The 18,336-nt window shown below is 41.8% G+C and overlaps 1 protein-coding gene across 6 annotated transcripts in view; it reads left to right on the forward strand.

The window, feature by feature from the left end:
* The first annotated feature begins 3,428 nt into the window (after positions 1–3,428).
* LOC127007153 (glutamate-gated chloride channel-like) overlaps positions 3,429–18,336 on the forward strand; it is a 53,391-nt gene continuing 38,483 nt past the window's right edge. For all 6 annotated transcript variants that reach the window (XM_050877837.1, XM_050877838.1, XM_050877840.1 and 3 more), the window contains exons 1-2: positions 3,429–4,084; positions 7,631–7,735. In XM_050877837.1, the coding sequence (XP_050733794.1) occupies positions 7,632–7,735 (104 nt within the window). In that variant the 5' untranslated portion in view covers positions 3,429–4,084; position 7,631. The remainder of the gene's footprint in view (positions 4,085–7,630; positions 7,736–18,336) is intronic.

Consider the following 18,336-nt stretch of genomic DNA (forward strand, 5'->3'; position numbering starts at 1 on the left):
GGCCGTACAAATGCTTCTGGGATATTGAGACGCAGTGCTGATAAGATAAAACGCAACTTTGGACATTTACGAAAGACAGCAAAATAATATAACCCAAAAAATCATACACATTATAAAAACGAACCAACAGGGAACAAGGAAATCGAGACTCAACGCTGATAAGACATAGCACAGTTTAAACATTTACCGGATGAAAGAAAAAACAACAACAACAACTCATACATCCCAAAAAACGAAGCAACTGGAAACCGAACCGAACCACAACTAAAAAGAAAACTCAACATAACTCAAAATTACCCGGATGCATGGCTTTCAGAACCCTTTAAAGCCACACCTGTCAGGCACACACGAGCGAAGGATCATACCCACGCAATGGAATGGACCTGAAAAAATGGAAACGAGACAAAAAAAAAAAAACAAAAAAAAAAACAGGCCTGAAGCATTACGCGGATGAATGCCATGGATCGTCTGAATTTTTATATCTCTGGGGCTATGGATCCTATAAGCCGCATGCCGCCATTCCCTGGAAATAAAAGGGAGCATTGTGGGATAGTCCGTGTGTGTGCGTGGGGGGAAGGGGGAAGGTGCGGTGAAGGAGGGAAGGATAGGGATGGGGATGAGTGTGTGTGAGTAGGGGGAAGGGGGAAAGTGGGGGGGAAGGGGGATTGTGGGGGGGAGAGCGGTATGTGTGTAGGGTGGGTGGGAGTGAGGTGGTTACGTGTGTGTGTGTGTGTGTGTGTGTGTGTGTGTGTGTGTGTTGATTAGACCACGGCGGCTAAACAAATATAATCACAAACACAGGCACCCACAGAAAACACTATTATTATTATTATTATTATTATTATTATTATTATTATTATTATTATTATTATTATTATTATTATGATTATTATTTTTATTATCATTATTTTTACAAACTTTCTGGTTCCTAATCCAGACCAAGCTTCTCTGTCCTCGGGCAATCCTCCTCCTCCTCCTCCTCCTCCTCCTCCTCCTCCTCCTCCTCCTCCCATTCTTTCTCTTTTTTTCGTTTTCTTTGTCCCTCAAATGGAAGCCCTGAGAGAGAGAGAGAGAGAGAGAGAGAGAGAGAGAGAGAGAGAGAGAGAGAGAGAGAGAGAGAGAGAGAGAGAGAGAGAGAGAGAGAGAGAGAGAGAGAGAGCGCCTATAGGACACACTTCAGCACTCTCTCTCAACGTTTCTTACTCTTCTTCCGTCCCTTTGATCCGGGTTCTCAGAGTTCATCAGGAAGGGGGTTCTCTCTCTCTCTCTCTCTCTCTCTCTCTCTCTCTCTCTCTGTTTATTTTTATATTCTTTCACCCTTTCCAATCAATAATTTGGAGGCGAGTCAATATTTCTCTTCTTTTATATATTTCTCTTTTTCCATCAATAGATTTGGAAGCCTCTCTTTTTTGGTCGATTTTCTTCTTCATTCACTTTGCTTTTCCTTTTTTTTTCTGCTTCACTTTCATCGTTTTTATTCTTCGTCTCCGTATTCTATTTATTGATCTTGCTGTTGTTGGTTATCATTATTATTATATATATTTCCTTAAGAGGTCATAATCGGCCTTGGGATTAGTGAAAGTAAAATGTTGTTGATAATGGTGATTAAAAAAAAATAATAAAAATAATGATAGTGAAATAAAAATGACGTTGATACTAAACACACACACACACACACACACACACACACACACACACACACACACACACACACACACACACACACACACACACACACACACACACACTCTGACACATGTTCCGGTCCTCTCTTGCAGCTTTGAATGGAAAGATAAAAAAGAGGAATGAAGAGAGAGAGAGAGAGAGAGAGAGAGAGAGAGTGGGGTCACGAGTGTAATGAGTTTATTCCTCTCTCTCTCTCTCTCTCTCTCTCTCTCTCTCTCTCTCTCTCTCTCTCTCTCTCTCTCTCTCTCTCTCTCTCTCTTTTTCTCGTATCGGCCATCAACGATAAATCAATCACTTATGTTACTTGAAGATGGATTACTCCTTGCAAGTGGAGGAGGAGGAGGAGGAGGAGGAGGAGGAGGAGGAGGAGGAGGAGGAGGAGGAGGAAGTATGAGTAAGTGGAGGAAGAAGGTGTTATCAGTGAGCGTAAGAGAAAGAAGAGTTAGCGAAATAAAAGAATAAGAAAAAGGAAAAGATATGGATGAGGTAGATTAAGAAAAGAAAGGAATGTTAAAGGGAATCAAGGAGAGAGAAAGAAAATGGAAGGAAAACGAAGGGATAGCAGAGGAAAAAGAAGAAAAAAATGTGCTGGAGAAGGATAAGCACTAAACAAACTGAATAAATGAGAGAGAACATAAGAACATAAGTCTGCAAAAGGCCGGTACGCGTATACAAGACATCTCCTGTGAACCCAACCCCACCTAACATCGCTATCCATGAATTAATCCAACCTCTTCCTGAATGTGTTTATCGTATTGGCACTCACTACATATCAGACAAGCCTCCTCCACTCATCTAGCATCCTGCAGGTTAACAAATTTTGCCTATGTCCTTGTAGAATCTGAAAGGATCCAGTTTAAACTCATTACTACATGTTCTACCCGGTTCTCTTACCTTCACAAACATATTAATATCATTCTTATTTCTCATTAAAGCCCTTCATCCATTTATAAACCTCGATCGTCTCCTCGCACCCTTCACCTCTCAAGGGAATGCAAGTTTAAAGTTTAGAGAGAGAGAGAGAGAGAACGCGTACGTGACGAGAAAGCCACTGCGATGTTGTTCGAGAATGACGTCAAACGGAAAACGGAATGAAAAGGAATAACATTTAAATGAAGGAAAAAATAATAATAAAGATTTAAAAAAGTGCATCACCTAATTGGACTGATGATGATAATGATGTGATAACTAATAAAAACAACAACAAAGACGATAATAATGATAATGAAAATAATGATAATAGTAGAAGTAATATAAATAAGTAAAAATGAGCTAAAAGAAGAGAGAGAGAGAGAGAGAGAGAGAAACAGGAACAGGAAGATAGAGGAGGAAGTGAGGAGGATAAATAGAGGGATGAGGAGGAGAGGGAAGGGGAGGAGTTAAAAAAAGAAGAGGAAGAAGAACGGGGAGGGGGGGGAGGGAAGATGATGAGGAGTGAAGAGGGGGCAAGAGAGAAGGGAGACATTAAACCACCTCAACAACACTCCACCTCTCTCTCTCTCTCTCTCTCTCTCTCTCTCTCTCTCTCTCTCTCTCATCACGAACGCTGGTCTATAATAACAAACAATATGCTCGGTCCAGGGCGCCCCTTAGAGAGAGAGAGAGAGAGAGAGAGAGAGAGAGAGAGAACCAGTATCCTCCCTCCAATACCCCCATCAGTGCCTGCCTGCTCTCTCTCTCTCTCTCTCTCTCTCTCTCTCTCTCTCCCGTCTATCTATCCTGCCGGAGGTCGGTGCCGCGGCAGTAGTGGCTGGGCAGCGGGAGAGAAAGGGTGCAGCTTCTCGCTCTCGCCTCCCTGTTGGACTCTCATTTGACTCTCCCTGCGCGGTGCGTTGCGTTCGGCCGGTTCGGTGACGTGCGAGAATAAGAGATAAAAGGAACACAACCCCAGCAATGCCCGCTACTGTTGACTCTTCCTCCTCCTCCTCCTTCTTTCCCTTCCATTCTACTTCCTCATCCTTTTCTATTTCGTTTATTTCCAGCATTTTCTCCACATCCTTCTCCGTTTCCCACTCCTCCCCCCTGTCTCCATTCACAACCTTTCCCTCCACTTTTACCTCCTCATCTTTTTCCCCCTCCTCCTTTTTATCCTCCTTGAACAGTCGCTCATTTGACCTCCCGTAATTGAGTGAGCGGAGGGAGGAAGGAAGTAAAGAAGAAAAGGAGGAAGGAGGAAAAAAACCCAAATACAAAGAGGCAAAGGAGGAGGAGGAAGAGAAGGTGCAAGAAGAAAAATAGGAAAAGAGAGTGAAGAAAGGGAAGAATAAACGAGAGAAAGAGGAAATACAAAAACGACTGATAAGTTAGAAAAAGAAAAGGAAAAGAAAAATGGTTTAGAAAACTATGAAGACTTCCACACACTCAGTTTTGTCTTCGTTGAGTTAATTAAGACTAGAAGGTGAGTGAGTGTAGCGGCGGCGGCGGCGGCGACGGTGGTAGTGGTTGTGATAGTGGTGTGTGTGTGTGTGTGTGTGTGTGTGTGTGTGTGTGTGTGTGTTTGGAAGTGAATCTAGAAAAAAAATGACAGCTGACCAATTAACTCGGCACTCACACACACACACACACACACACACACACACACACACACACACACACACGTTAATTCATCTTGTTTGTTAAATTACCATTGAAACCATTGTATTATATGAAAATGGACACGCTAATAATAATAATAATAATAATAATAATAATAATAATAATAATAATAATAATAATAATAATAATAATAACACAAAAAGGAAGAAAAATAATCCACCAGTGAAGAATTGAATATGGAGTATGGAAGGAATACATACAAACATACATACATACACGCACTTAAATATTCACAATCTTAACCAAACAAAAGTGTCATTAAGAACAAGACATTTTTTTTGCTCCTGTAATGTAATCTTAACTCTTTCAATCCTTACTTCTCACCCTCACAGTCTTCTCTCAATATTTCTTGTTTTCACCTTCTTTCCCGCTTTTTTTCACGCATAGTTTCTTTTTCTTCTTTTCTCTTTTCTCCTCGTAATATCGCCTTTCTTCATATTTTGCATCTCTTCCTTCTTTTCTACCTTTTCTATTTGTCTTTCTAAATCTATTATCTTCCACTTTTCCTCCTCCTCCTCCTCTTCCATCAACTACTATCTAATATTCGTCTCCCGCTTCTTCTCCTCTTCTCTCTCTTCCATGTACATTATTCTTCCTTCTCTTCTCTTTCCCTCCTCCTCTTTCCCTTCTCTTCATCCTCGGCCTCCTCTCCTCCTTCCTACATTTTTCGCCTTTGTTTCAATATTTCTTCACACCCTTTCTTTGTTTTCCAAGAGTGTTCGTTTTCCTTCTTCTGTTCCTCCTCCTCCTCCTTTCCTTCTCCTCCTCCTTATCATCTCTTTTCTTCCCTCTCTTCATCTTCTGTTTTCTCCTGCCTTCCTTTACATAAGAAGATAATATATACGGCGTTATAAATGGAAGAAACTCTGAAACCAATCGCACAAAACAAACCCAATCATTTATCATCTCAGAAAAAAAATATAAGAACCACGCAAACTAATGACGTTATCAGTCAAGTCCAGTCGAAACGAACGCTTGTGTCAGCCAGTCAGCCAGTCGGTGAGCCAGTCAAATGAGCACATGAGTCAGCGAATCAAATGAACACTTGTGACAGTCAATCAAATGGGAGCCAATCAGAACCATACAAGATCTGTCATTATCTTCTAAGTAGCCTGAGAGAGAGAGAGAGAGAGAGAGAGAGAGAGAGAGAGAGAGAGAGAGAGAGAGAGAGAGAGAGAGAGAGAGAGAGAGAGACAGTCGCCACCCTAACGGAGAAAAATAACATAATCACTTAATGAATTGTGGAAGGAAGCCAAGCGTGAGACTGATAGATAGAGGGAGGGAGGGAAGGAAGGATGGAGGGAGGGAGGGATGGAGGGAGAGGAAGAGAGAAAGGAGGAGGAAGGAATAGCAGAGGGAGAGGACGGAAGAAGGAAGAAAATAGTGAAAAATGAGAAAAGCACACTGAGAATGAGGGAGGGAGAGAGGGAGAAAGGAAGGGAGAGAGGAAGAAAGGGAGGGAGAGAGGAAGAAAGAGGAAGGGATGGAGAGAAGGAGGAAAGGAAGAATACAAAAATGATGAAAAGAACAAGAAAATAGTGTAAAAAATGATGAGAGAGAGAGAGAGAGAGAGAGAGAGAGAGAGAGAGAGAGAGAGAGAGAGAGAGAGAGAGAGAGAGAGAGAGAGAGAGAGAGAGAGAGAGAGAGAGAGAGAAATCCACTTCCAAGAAAAAAAAATGCATAAAAACTCAAAATAAGAAAGAATGTGAAGGAAAGGAGGTGAGAAAAATATGAAGGGCGATAAAAAGAAGGAAGGAACGGGAAAATGGAAGGAAGGAAGGAAGGAAGGAAGAGAGGAGGAAAAAAAAAGACGGAAGGAAGGAAGGAAAAAGGGGATGAAGGAAGGAAGTACGGAAAGAAGAGAGGGAGGAATGAAGGAAGGAAAGAGGGAATATGGGAAGGAAGAAAGGAAGAACAGAAGAAATTAGAAATATGGTAGACATAAATAAAAAGGCGCAAAAGAGTGTGGAGAAGGCGGAGGAGGAAGAGAAGAAAAGAAGAAGAGAAGGAGGAAGTGGAAGAAGAGAAAGAGGTGTATGTAGTGTGTAAATGTGGCGGAGGGGGGAGAAAAAGTGAAAGAAGTAAAAATTAAAAGAAGAAAAAACGAAAAAAAACGAGGGAAGGAAGGAAAAAGTGAAAAGAAAACTGAAGTAATGGAGAAATTCTAAATAAAAATGTTCTAAAATGACTTAAAAAGAACGAAAAAAAAGAAATAACGAAGAAAAAGAAGGAGAGGAGAAAATGATCCTGGTGACGATTATGATGATGAGGTGAAGAAGGGATAGAAGAGGAGGAGGAGGAAAACATAGGAATACATAGGAAGAACAGATACCAGAAGGCCTATCGGTCTATGGCGAGGGTGTCTGTTTACTACCGTTACTACTAGTAATCTACGTGTGGTAGGACAGGACAGAATAGATGAAGGCTCCTCCCCACCCACCTCTCCCTCCGACAACGTCCCGGCAGGAAATAGAGGAGGAGGAAGGAGGAGGAAGGCGAAGAGGAGGAGGAGAAGGAGGAGAAAAACGAGGAGAATATGGATGAGGGTAATAATAAGGATAAAAAGGGTGTTTATTTGGATTACGTGTATAATTAGGATTAGGATCAAGAGGTGGAAGATATGAAAGAGAGAGGGAAAAAGGGAAAAAAATGGAATGAAGTAATAAAGAGCAAGACGGGAGGAACAAAGAGGGAAAACAGAGGAAGAAAAAGAGAATACAAATGTGCTAATCCTCAATGAGTGTCTGCTAATGTCTTTCTTTGTCACCTGATAAGTCTCTCAAGCTTTATTATTTTTATTATTACTACTGCTATTATTACTATTAGTGTGCGTGAGTTTGTGCGTGTGCGTGTGTGTGTGTGTGTGTGTGTGTGTGTGTGGACGGGCAGGTGAAGGATAAAGGTGACCAAGTGTGCAACCGTTAATGACTTTTCACCTGCGCGCCGTGACAGGTGGGTGGCGGGCTAATTGGCCTAAGAACCTAACCGGACAGGTGACGAGAGAGAGAGAGAGAGAGAGAGAGAGAGAGAGAGAGAGAGAGAGAGAGAGAGAGAGAGAGAGAGAGAGAGAGAGAGAGAGAGAGAGAGAGAGAGAGAGAGAGTTATGAAAAAAACCGTATCGCTGCAAAATACCAGTCTTCAGTCGTAACTATTAACTCAAAAGCTCAAACTTGAACAACTCAATTATGCGAAACGAAAAAAAAAAAGATTAAAAAGAATAGCACGAAACGGTACCAAAAGAGAAGAAAAATACATAAAAAAACGCAATTACAAACTCTCTCCTCGCTTAACATAATATCATATCTGTATTTTTTCCTTCCAATTTTCATCTTTTTCTCTCCCTTCCCAGAATGAGCGAGACAGCTGCAGGCGCGGGTGGGGGCGTGGCGGCGTCTGGCGTGGGCCGACTGTCTGCCCTGCTGTCTCTACTGCTGATGATGCTGATGCTTATGTGGTGAGTAGAGTAGCGAGTGTGTTCGTCTGTCTGTTTTTTTCTTGGTTCTGGCTGTGTTTTGTAATGTCTGAGTCTTGGTTTGGGATTTTCTGTTTGTTTGGGCCTATGTCGCTGTCTGTTCGTTTTTTTAATGTGTGTTTCTGTGTGTGTGTGTGTGTGTGTGTGTGTGTGTGTGTGTGCGCGCGCGCGTGTGCTTTTCTCTCTCTCTCTCTCTCTCTCTCTCTCTCTCTCTCTCTGTCAGGAGCGGCAATTGCCTTAAAAAGGGCCGTTTCTAATTCACTCTTAAAATTAAAAAAGTTTTCCCTTCCCCAATTAGGCCTATCAACCCATTCTAATTTCCTTCGCCAAACCCCCATTTACTCTTTTAATTTCCTCAGTTTTTTCTCTTTTTCCTTACGGTTGACCTTCTGAGGGCCAACTATGCCAACTATTTACAATTCCCGAAAGTTTAAATAAAGAAGAGGATAAAAGTCATTTCCAGCAAATTGATAGTCGTCGGATAACTTTCAATGTGCCCATGCATCGGTTTTCTATTTTCTTTCGCTTTAACTTGAATGGCAAACGGTTTAGACATTCTTTATTGTATCACTCTTCGCAAACTTTCTTTCCTTTAATTTTTCTTGATTTTTCGTCCTTTTTCGTGAGTTTCTCTCTCTCTCTCTCTCTCTCTCTCTCTCTCTCTCTCTCTCTCTCTCTCTCTCTCTCTCTGCCTGTCTATCTGTCTTTCTGACTGCCTATGATTGCTTTTTTTTATTTTCTGTTTTATTCTTTGAATGTCTGTCTGTCTGTCTGTCTGTCATTTTCTGTGCCTATCTTTCTGTCCGTATACCTGCCTGTCGGCCTGTCTATCTATCCTCTTTCATAACAGCTCCAACAAACTTACGCACACACACACACACACACACACACACACACACACACACACACACACACACACACAAACACACACTTGATCAAAGAAAAAGCAGCAACGAAAAGGTTTAAGCCTTGATCAATGTTTGCGTGAAGCAGCGGGTCGATCAGACAAATGGGACGGCCCGACAGAGAGGAACGAAAACCAAACTGTTAAAAGCCGGAGCCAAAACGGAAATTAGATTAGGAAATGTGCGGCGAGGAAGATAAAAGACGAGGGGGGAAAAAAGAGAAGGAAAAGTTGAGGGCAGTGTTTCAAAGGTCTCGCTGTCATAACCACGAGACCAAAAGTTGTGTTCGAATTGGTGTTTTCCAAGTGGCGAGGAACAAGAGAGAGAGAGAGAGAGAGAGAGAGAGAGAGAGGAGCTGCGTTGCGTTGTATAGGACAATAAATATACAGCCCCTTCAGGAGAGTACAGTAACGATAAACACGTTAAAAAAATCAGATTAAGAACACGAGACCATAAGTTCGAATAGTGTTTTCAGAGAGGCGAGTAAGGAGAGAGAGAGAGGAGCTGCAATGCATTTTGAAGGGTAAGGAATATACAGCGCCTTCAGGAGAGTTCAGTAACGATAAATACGATAAAAACAACTAAAAGAACACGAGACCAAAGTTCGAATTGTATTTTTAGAGAGGCGAGTAAGGAGAGAGGAGCTGAGGATAACGAAGTAAGTGGTTGCGTTGTATCTGAAGCACGAGTAATATAAGACCTTCCGTCTCTAAACACACGAAACACGATATTATAGAACAGAGAAAACACAAGAGCATGAGTCGTGCTCGAACTGGGGTGTTTTCAAAGGCAAGTAAGGAGAGAGCGAGGAATTGAGGGTATAGAAGTAAGTGGTTGCGTTGTGTTAGAAAGACAGGGAACGTAAGAACTTTCGTCACTAAACAAACGATAAACACGACAACAGAACAGAGAAAACACAAGAGTCGTGCTCGAACTGGGGTGTTTTCAGTAAGTAAGGAGAGAGCGAGGAATTGAGGGTATAGAAGTAAGTGGTTGCGTTGTGTTAGAAGGACGAGGAACGTAAGAACTTTCGTCACTAAACAAACGATAAACACGACAACAGAACTGAGAAAACACAAGAGGATAAGTCGTGCTCGAACTGGGGTGTTTTCAGTAAGTAAGGAGAGAGCGAGGAATTGAGGGTATAGAAGTGGTTGCGTTGTGTTAGAAGGACGACGAACGTAAGAACTTCCGTCTCTAAACACACGAAGCTCGATAGTATAGAACAGAGAAAACACAAGAGGATAAGTCGTGCTCGAACTGGGGTGTTTTCAGAGGTAAGAAATGAGAGAGCGAGGAATTGAGGGTACAGAAGTAAGTGGTTGCGTTGTGTTAGAAGGACGACGAACGTAAGAATTTTCGTCACTAAACACGCGATAGACACAACATAGAACAGAGAGAACACAAGAGGATAAGTTGTGCTCAAACTGGGGTGTTTTCAGAGGCGAGTAAGGAGAGAGCGAGGAGCTGAGGGTAAAGAAATAAGTGGATGTTGCTCTGTGGTTTAAGGACAAGGACTGTACCGCATGTTGAAGGTCCTGCGTCACGGTTCACATACAATAAACACTTACGGTAAAAATAACAATACTTAGGAACGCTTAACCTCTGATCTTGCTCTAGTTTCTGAAAAGGGACAAGGGGAAATTGATATCTGCAATGTCTCAATAAACGCAATATCTTCATTTCACAGCTCGACACAATCTTCCAAACTTCTATCCCCTATTCTTTGATAATATTCAAGTGTCCCCTCCGACATTTTTATCATATTTTTCCTTAATTGCTTTTTCGCGCGTATAAGAAAATAATAAGATGACTAAATATTTAATCGTCAGTATAGGCAAAAGAATGCGAACACCTCTGAACACTTTACTCAACCACGAAAGACTAACAAGAAAACCACCTCAAAATCGGAAGCAAATGCAACCCAACTATCACCTCGAAAGAAAAATTTGGACAGCATATGGCTTCTTGTTCCCTCCTTTTTTTCAACAAACTCTCTTTCTCCTCTTCCAACGTTGCCAGATTGTCGTACTCATTCTCATATTCACCGACTTTCGACCCCCAAAACAGTCTCCTCGACCCCAATAACTGACTTTTTATATAGTTATCGTAAAAATGGTTAATAATTGGGGCTTCTTGGCAATAGTTAGGCGTCAGAAGCCGGTAAATACGAGGCTCTGAGTACGATAACGTGGCATGCATGTCCTCTTCTTACAGTCAAGGAAAAAAGCTAGACATTGAGGCCACAGTTTACGGGTTTCTCTTTGTCCACTTCCTCCCAAAAGTTTTTAGTTTGCCTCTTAACGTCAAAGACAAGAACAAGACCAATACAAACAGTCGTGCACGTAAAGAGAGAAAGCAAAAGTTAGTTCGCTCCAGGTGTTACGTTACTTCTGGTAATGGGTGTCTTGGCCTGCCAGGGAGGGCTCGAGAGGAGAAACCCAATACTACTTCTCTTTATAGCCGCAGCAGTAGTAGTAGCAGTAGTAGCAGTAGTAGTAGTAGTAGTAGTAGTAGTAGTAGTAGTAGCGGGCTTTTTTTTCACATTTGTTACCTTTTTTTGTGCCCTTGAAGTGACTCCTCTGCTGTAAAAAAAAAAAAAAGTAGTAGTAGTAGTAGTAGTAGTAGTAGCAGCAGTAGTAGTAGTAGTAGTAGTAGTAGTAGGAAAAATAATCCGAATGGTCTCAACTAAAACGTTTCCCTTAAGACTCGAACCACCACGCCGTCATCCATCCATTGCCTCAGTTTGCCAAAATCAGGCCCGGGTTATATTTAGATCCCGCTCCGCTATATTGGTCTCGGCGCCCCACAAAGGACCTGACGCAATTGGAAGCCCCTCAGCGTACGGCCCCAAAGTCCATCCCTTCCGCTATCACTAGACCAAGAGGGTTTTATTAGAAGTAACCCATAATGCCCTTTGAAATATAAGCGTCGTGGCCTTCTAAAAGATAATCCGATGCCTTTACAGTGCTTCAAAGTACCGGCTGGTTAAAACACTGATAGGATTTAGGTATATTGACGTAAGCCGAGTCGTTTTCATCCGGTCTCCGCGGACGAGAGCTCAAAAGGATAAAAAAAAAAAAATGGTGATGCAAATTCTTTCCAAAAGCGATTTCGTGAAGCCGGAAAACATGACGGATCGTGCTGTGTAGAAATAACTTTGGGTTAGTTTTTTTAATCTTTTTTTTTATCTAGAGTTGCAATTATAATTATCAAACATTGTATTTATCGTGTTCTTTGTATTCGGACTCGCCCTATTTTCTTCAGACGCTCTCGGTTAAATATGCAAATATTTCCCAAGTCCACAAAGGAAATTCGGGTTCTCATAATTGCTTTTTACGTTCACGGTGCAGGACCCTTGTCAAACCATAACTGGGCTCATTAAACTACCCATGATAATACACACAAGATCCCTTATGAAAGCCTTAGCAAATATGGGTGTGTAAGCCCCGAAAGGTTGGAGAATATGGGCCGTGGTCTGGGCCGGGCCGCCTCCACGCCCATCCGGTACCCCTGCCTGGAAACACACTCATGTTCTGCCTTCAGAGCACAAGCGTTTCTTCACACGTTGCCGCCCTGAGTCACTCAATCTTATATTAACAGTCTTTTTTTTGTAACAGACCATTTTTTTGCCCTTGAGCTTCCTCCATTACTGTAAAAAAAGAGCATTTAGTATTTTTTTCGTTCCCCAAAAAGTTGATCAATCTGAAATATTTACCAAAGGATATTCTTTTTCTTGATTTGGTGAATATATGACAATCACTTTCCGAGATATTTTGGTAACGGACAGAGAGGCAGACAAACAAATAAACACAGACGGACAGAGACGAAAACATTATCGCCCTTCTTCTCAGCGTGTAGGGTGATGGAAATATTAATAGGGGGAGGTGCTCTCTCTCTCTCTCTCTCTCTCTCTCTCTCTCTCTCTCTCTCTCTCTCTCTCTCTCTCTCTCTCTCTCTCCGGAGCCGTCCCTTTCTCCCTCTCCAGCCTAAAGCCATACGATCCTTCCTCTCCATCTATCTAGGTCTCCTTCTGCTGCTCCTCTTTCTCCTCCTCTTCCCCCTCTTCCTCTTACTCCACTTCTTTTCCTCGTGTCCCCTCCTCCACACCCTCTTTCCCACTCTTCTCCCTCCTCATCTTCCCTCCTTCTCTTCCTCTTTCACATGTTCCTCCTCCTCCTCCTTCTCCTCCTCCTCCTCCTCCTCCTCCTCGGTTACCCCACTTTCCTCATTTTCAAGAAACTCCAGCTCCGTGAGTTTATGTTCTTGTACTGGATATACTCGACTACTACTACTACTGCTGCTACTACAACTACTACTACTACTACGTACTTCTACCATCCTAACTCAATAGCACTCTCTTATCCTCTTCTCATCCAACGCCGACTCAAGACTCCACTTCCCCGCCCATCTAGCTAAGCCTAACCATTGTCTAGGCTAACCATGGCCTATGCATTCAGCTTAATCACCGATACCTTAATATGGAAAAGTTTACCACGTGAGCTTAATTAGGGGAGAAATGTTTGCCGTAGAGTAGTTCTCATACCGATTATATTACTACTACTACTACTACTACTACTACTACTACTACTACTACTACTACTACTTTTTTTTTACAGCAGAGGAGTCAGCTCAAGGGCATAAAAAAATGAAACAAATGTGAAAAAAAAGCCCGTTACTCACTGCTCCTTAAAAGAGTTAGAGGAGTGGCCGAAAGATAGGTCAATTTCGGGAGGAGAGGTGTCCTGATACCCTCCGTGGCCACTACTACTACTACTACTACTACTACTACTACTATCGTGTTTCTTTCAGTACCTAAGAGCAAGGTTTACGTGTAGTAGCTTCCCCGTCTCTTCGTTTCTGAGGAGAGGAAATGTTCTCGCGTCAGGGTTTGCAGGGAGACATTTATTGTATCCTGAGCTTTCGTCAAGAGATTTGTCTTATTTTTTGGCGCCGTTTCATCCGTGGTTCACTTGAAATGGTTTGACCAACTCGAACGAAAAAACAAACACTAACGTCCTTGCCCGGAATCAAATCGTTCCCAACTTGATGTAAGCGAGCTAGAGTTTCTGGTGTTTGCCTAATTTACATGTCAAAGACTTAAAAAAAAAAAAATAGCATCGTGTTGTGCTGTCAAGCGAGCCTCAGAACCAACCTGTCCAGCACACACACACGTTTACACCCACCCACACCCCCACACACACAAAGAAATATAGAGGTTTGGAACAGATTAAGTGAGGATGTAGTATCGGCGAGGAGTGTGCAAAGCTGTAAGGAAAAGTTGGATAAATGTAGATACGGAGACGGGACCACACGAGCGTAAAGCCCAGGCCCTGTAAAACTACAACTAGATAAATACAACTAGGTATATATACACACACACACACACACACACACACACACACACACACACACACACACACACACACACACACACACACACACACCTTGGAAAAAAATGGAAATGGTTTACACGATGGCACGTTGTTAGGTCTCTCTCTCTCTCTCTCTCTCTCTCTCTCTCTCTCTCTCTCTCTCTCTCTCTCTCTCTCTCCCCTTCATTTTCTGTGACGACTAAGCTCTGAGAAACGCCACGGAGGGAAAAAATACCTAACTTTCTGTCTTGAACATCTAGAAGTTTTTATTTATTGTCCTGTTAACTTTACAACCAGCTTGGAGATTTTTCTTTTGTTTCCGAATTAGAACAAGAAAGTTGTATACGTGTTTTTTTTCTTTCATTTTTCCATCGCTGTCTTACTGTCTACCTGTCTTTCTATCTGTCTGCCTGTCTGCTTGTTTGTCTGCCTCCTGTGTCTCTCTGTCTCCTGTGTCTGTCTGCCTGTTTGTCTGTCTCCTGTGTCTGTCTGTCTGTCTGCCTGTTTGTCTGTCTGCTGTGTGTGTCTGTCTGCCTGTTTGTCTGTCTGCTGTGTGTGTCTGTCTGCCTGTTTGTCTGTCTGTGTGTCTGTCTGCCTGTTTGTCTGTCTCCTGTGTCTGTCTGTCTACCTGTTTGTCTGTCTGTGTGTCTGTCTGCCTGTTTGTCTGTCTGTTTTGTGTGTCTGTCTGCCTGTTTGTCTGTCTGGCTGTTTGTCTGTCTGCCTGTTTGTCTGTCTGCCTGTTTGTCTGTCTGCCTGTTAGTCTGTCTGCCTGTTTGTCTGTCTGCCTGTTAGTCTGTCTGCCTGTTAGTCTGTCTGCCTGTTTGTCTGTCTGCCTGTTAGTCTGTCTGCCTGTTTGTCTGTCTGCCTGTTAGTCTGTCTGCCTGTTTGTCTGTTTCCTGTGTTTGTCTGTCTCCTGTGTTTGTCTGTCTCTTGTGTCTCTGTCTACCTGTTTGTCTGTCTCTTGTGTCTGTCTGTCTCCTGTGTCTCTGTCTACCTGTTTGTCTGTCTCCAGTGTCTGTCTGCCTGCCAGTTCGTCTGTCTGCCTGCCTGTTTTTCTGTCTGCCTGTTTGTCTGTCTCCTGTGTCTGTGTGTCTGCCTGTGTCTGTGTGTCTGCCTGTGTCTGTCTGTCTGTCTGCCTGTTAGTCTGTCTGCCTGTTTGTCTGTTTCCTGTGTCTGTCTGTCTGCCTAAAAACCTTTGGGATGGAATGATAGGTAGTGCAGACATTAATAACTCTTTCCCTTGACGTGCTCTTCCTAACACTTCATCATATTTCTTTCTGGACCCTGTAAATAAATAACGAACACGGAGCTTAGGGAAATGTCGGAGTGAAAACAACCTCCAAGAAACGAAACAATGACCGTCCCAAAACAAAGCGGCGCAAATATTAGCGCTAAACGAATGAAAATCCTGCGTGACCTTCTACACTTAAGTCATAAAACAGCGAAGCATATTCTGGGCCATACTAATTTTAAAGGCCGTGTTTCAGAGACGTTATCCTTGGTACCCGCTCCCCCCCCCCCCCCATTTTCCTCGCCCCTCCTTTACCCTCTACCCCTCAACCAGCGTTACCAGATTATCGTACTCAGCCACGCAGCACATTGTTTTTTTCCGGTTTTATGACTCACAGCTATTGCAAACAAACACCATTAAGTAACGCTTTTAACGATGATTTTAACTGGAATCTCGTTATCAGTGTGGGTATGAGAGTTCTGGGCCCTGGAACTGATAAATGTGATGTTTTGAGTACGATAATATGGTAACGCTGACCTCAACCCCCTTCCCTCTACCCTCACTACCCCTATTCTCCTAAACCTCTTAAGAGGATATCAAAAGGAAAGAGAAGAGAGAGACAGGGAGAGTTGGGACGAAATAAAATATAACACAACATACGTAAATATAAGCATCTCCGTATTACATCCAGTATCACGTAACAAAAAGTATACAACAAAAGCGTCGGTAAATAACAAATAATAATAAAACACATCGTTGGTAATATAAAGTATACCCGTGTAAAGTATAACAAGCAGTACTCGTAACATAACAGGCATAAAATAAAAGTGTATGTAAGTATGTATGGTTGAAATAAAACACAAAATCCGTAGATATAAAAAAAAAATATCCGCATAACATCCAGTATAAAGTAACATCAAGCATAACAAAAGTATTACATCCGTGTAACATCCAGTACTCGTACCATAACAGGCATATAATAAAAAATGTATGCAAGTAAATATGAGTAGGTAAAATAGAACACAAAATCCGTCTATTTCTAAAAAAGTATAACTGCATAACATCCAGTATAACGTAACGTCAAGCATAGCAAAAGTATTACATCCGTGTAACATCCAGTACTCGTACCATAACAGGCATATAACAAAAATGTATGTAAGAACGCATGCATGAGTAAAATAGAACACAGAATTCGTATATAAAAAGTGTAGCCGCATAACATCCAGTATAACGCAACAGCAAGCATAACAAAAGTACTATATCCGTATACATAGAGTTTACACACACGGCCTTTCCTTTCCAGCTGCACCGAAGGAAGTTTAAAACGCCCAACGAAACTTTATTTATCCTCAATGCACGCTCCGCCCTTCCCCGCGCCGCGTGCGTCAGGGGAGAGTGCATGTAAAATTGGAGCAAACATTCCCGGACGAGGAGTTGTCTTTGCGCTTCCATGTTATTTTCATCCTCAACATAGCAAATACAAGAATATAACAAAGGAATACACAAGAAACAGAGAAAATAAAACGTCCATGCACGTACACAGACAAGCACATCTACATCCTACCTTTCATCTGTATAAGCTATCAGGAGAAAGATACGAAGATGGAATAGATGAAAAGAAAACACAAGAAATAGAGAAAATAGAAAGAAAAACATCCACGCACATTCACACTGACACACAAACACATCTACGCCTATCTTTCATCCTTACAAGATGGAATGGATGAAAATATAATAAAAGAAAAACACAGGAAAGAGACAAAAAAAACCGGTTGAGCTTTTCATTTCCCGCTCATTTTCACGCACTTACACACACACACAAACACATCCACGCCTGTCCTCCATCCTTATAAGCTATCAGGAGGAAAATACGAAGGTGGAATAGATCAAAAGAGCTGTTACATTGTCTCCTTAACATGAATTCACAAACTAAATACCTGAATTCTGGCAATAAGATGTTTGGTTTTGCCCGACATTTTCTCTCGCTACCACATTTGAAAGAAAAATTATGAACAGTGGAGAATAGTTCCCCCGCTTTTGTTTTGTTTCCTTTTCTGAATATGTTAAGAAGAATGTAATAGTCTATATGTTAATTTCTTTTTAGTATTTTCACTGAAGAGCTTATACCGATTTTTTTATCTCATATTACTACTATTTCTCTCTCCTCACTCGATTCGATTCCTTCTCGCCGTAAAAAAACATGGAAAAAACAAAACAGTCAGCGTGGGAGTAGAGAGCCGGTCTAAGAGGATCAAAACGCAACAAATTCCCTTTTCTACAAACAAAGGACGAACACGACTTTTCCCAAATTGTTTAGAGGTAGTAAATATAGGTAGAGCAATAGAATGCCATATACGATAAGTCACATTGAATGAAGGTTTAAGGAAAGAAGAAAATAATTGGAGTTCTGGTCTATAATAAGCAAATATGAAATAGTTATAGTGATTGGAGGTTTGACAAAAGAGAGAGAGAGAGAGAGAGAGAGAGAGAGAGAGAGAGAGAGAGAGAGAGAGAGAGAGAGAGAGAGAGAGAGAGAGAGAGAGAGAGAGAGAGAGAGAGTGTGTGTGTGTGTTAAGAGGAGAATACAAGATGGATGAAGCAAAAATTGATGTACCACAATACGATAATGATGATGATTATGACGAAAGGAGGAAAACAAAAATAACTTGTTTGTAAGAAGAATTTATGAAGTTAAAACCGAAGCTCTGAAATATTTTTGCCACTGACGCTTTCGTAAAAAATGACAGAGAAAGAGAAAAAAACGAACAAAGAGAAGAAAAGGCATTAAGATGTATATGTCGCCGCTCAAAATATATATAAAGAAAGACGAATCAAAGTAAGAATAAACAAAAATAACGATGAAAGACAAGCTAGAAAAAATATTTGTCATTGAGTCTTGAAGCTAAAAAAAAAAAAGAAACAGCGGGAATAAATTTTGTTTTGCTTGCGGCGGCGAGAGAAAGGCACGTCGAGAGGAAACAAAACCTCTGCTTCTTCGATTCCAAACACCAGCAAGGCACGAGACGCGATTCTCCCGAGGCGCCAGCAGGCAAAACAAGAAAAAACGAAACA

The sequence above is a fragment of the Eriocheir sinensis genome, chromosome 34 (genome assembly GCF_024679095.1).
Source record: "Eriocheir sinensis breed Jianghai 21 chromosome 34, ASM2467909v1, whole genome shotgun sequence".
NCBI classification, from domain to species: Eukaryota; Metazoa; Arthropoda; class Malacostraca; order Decapoda; family Varunidae; genus Eriocheir; species Eriocheir sinensis.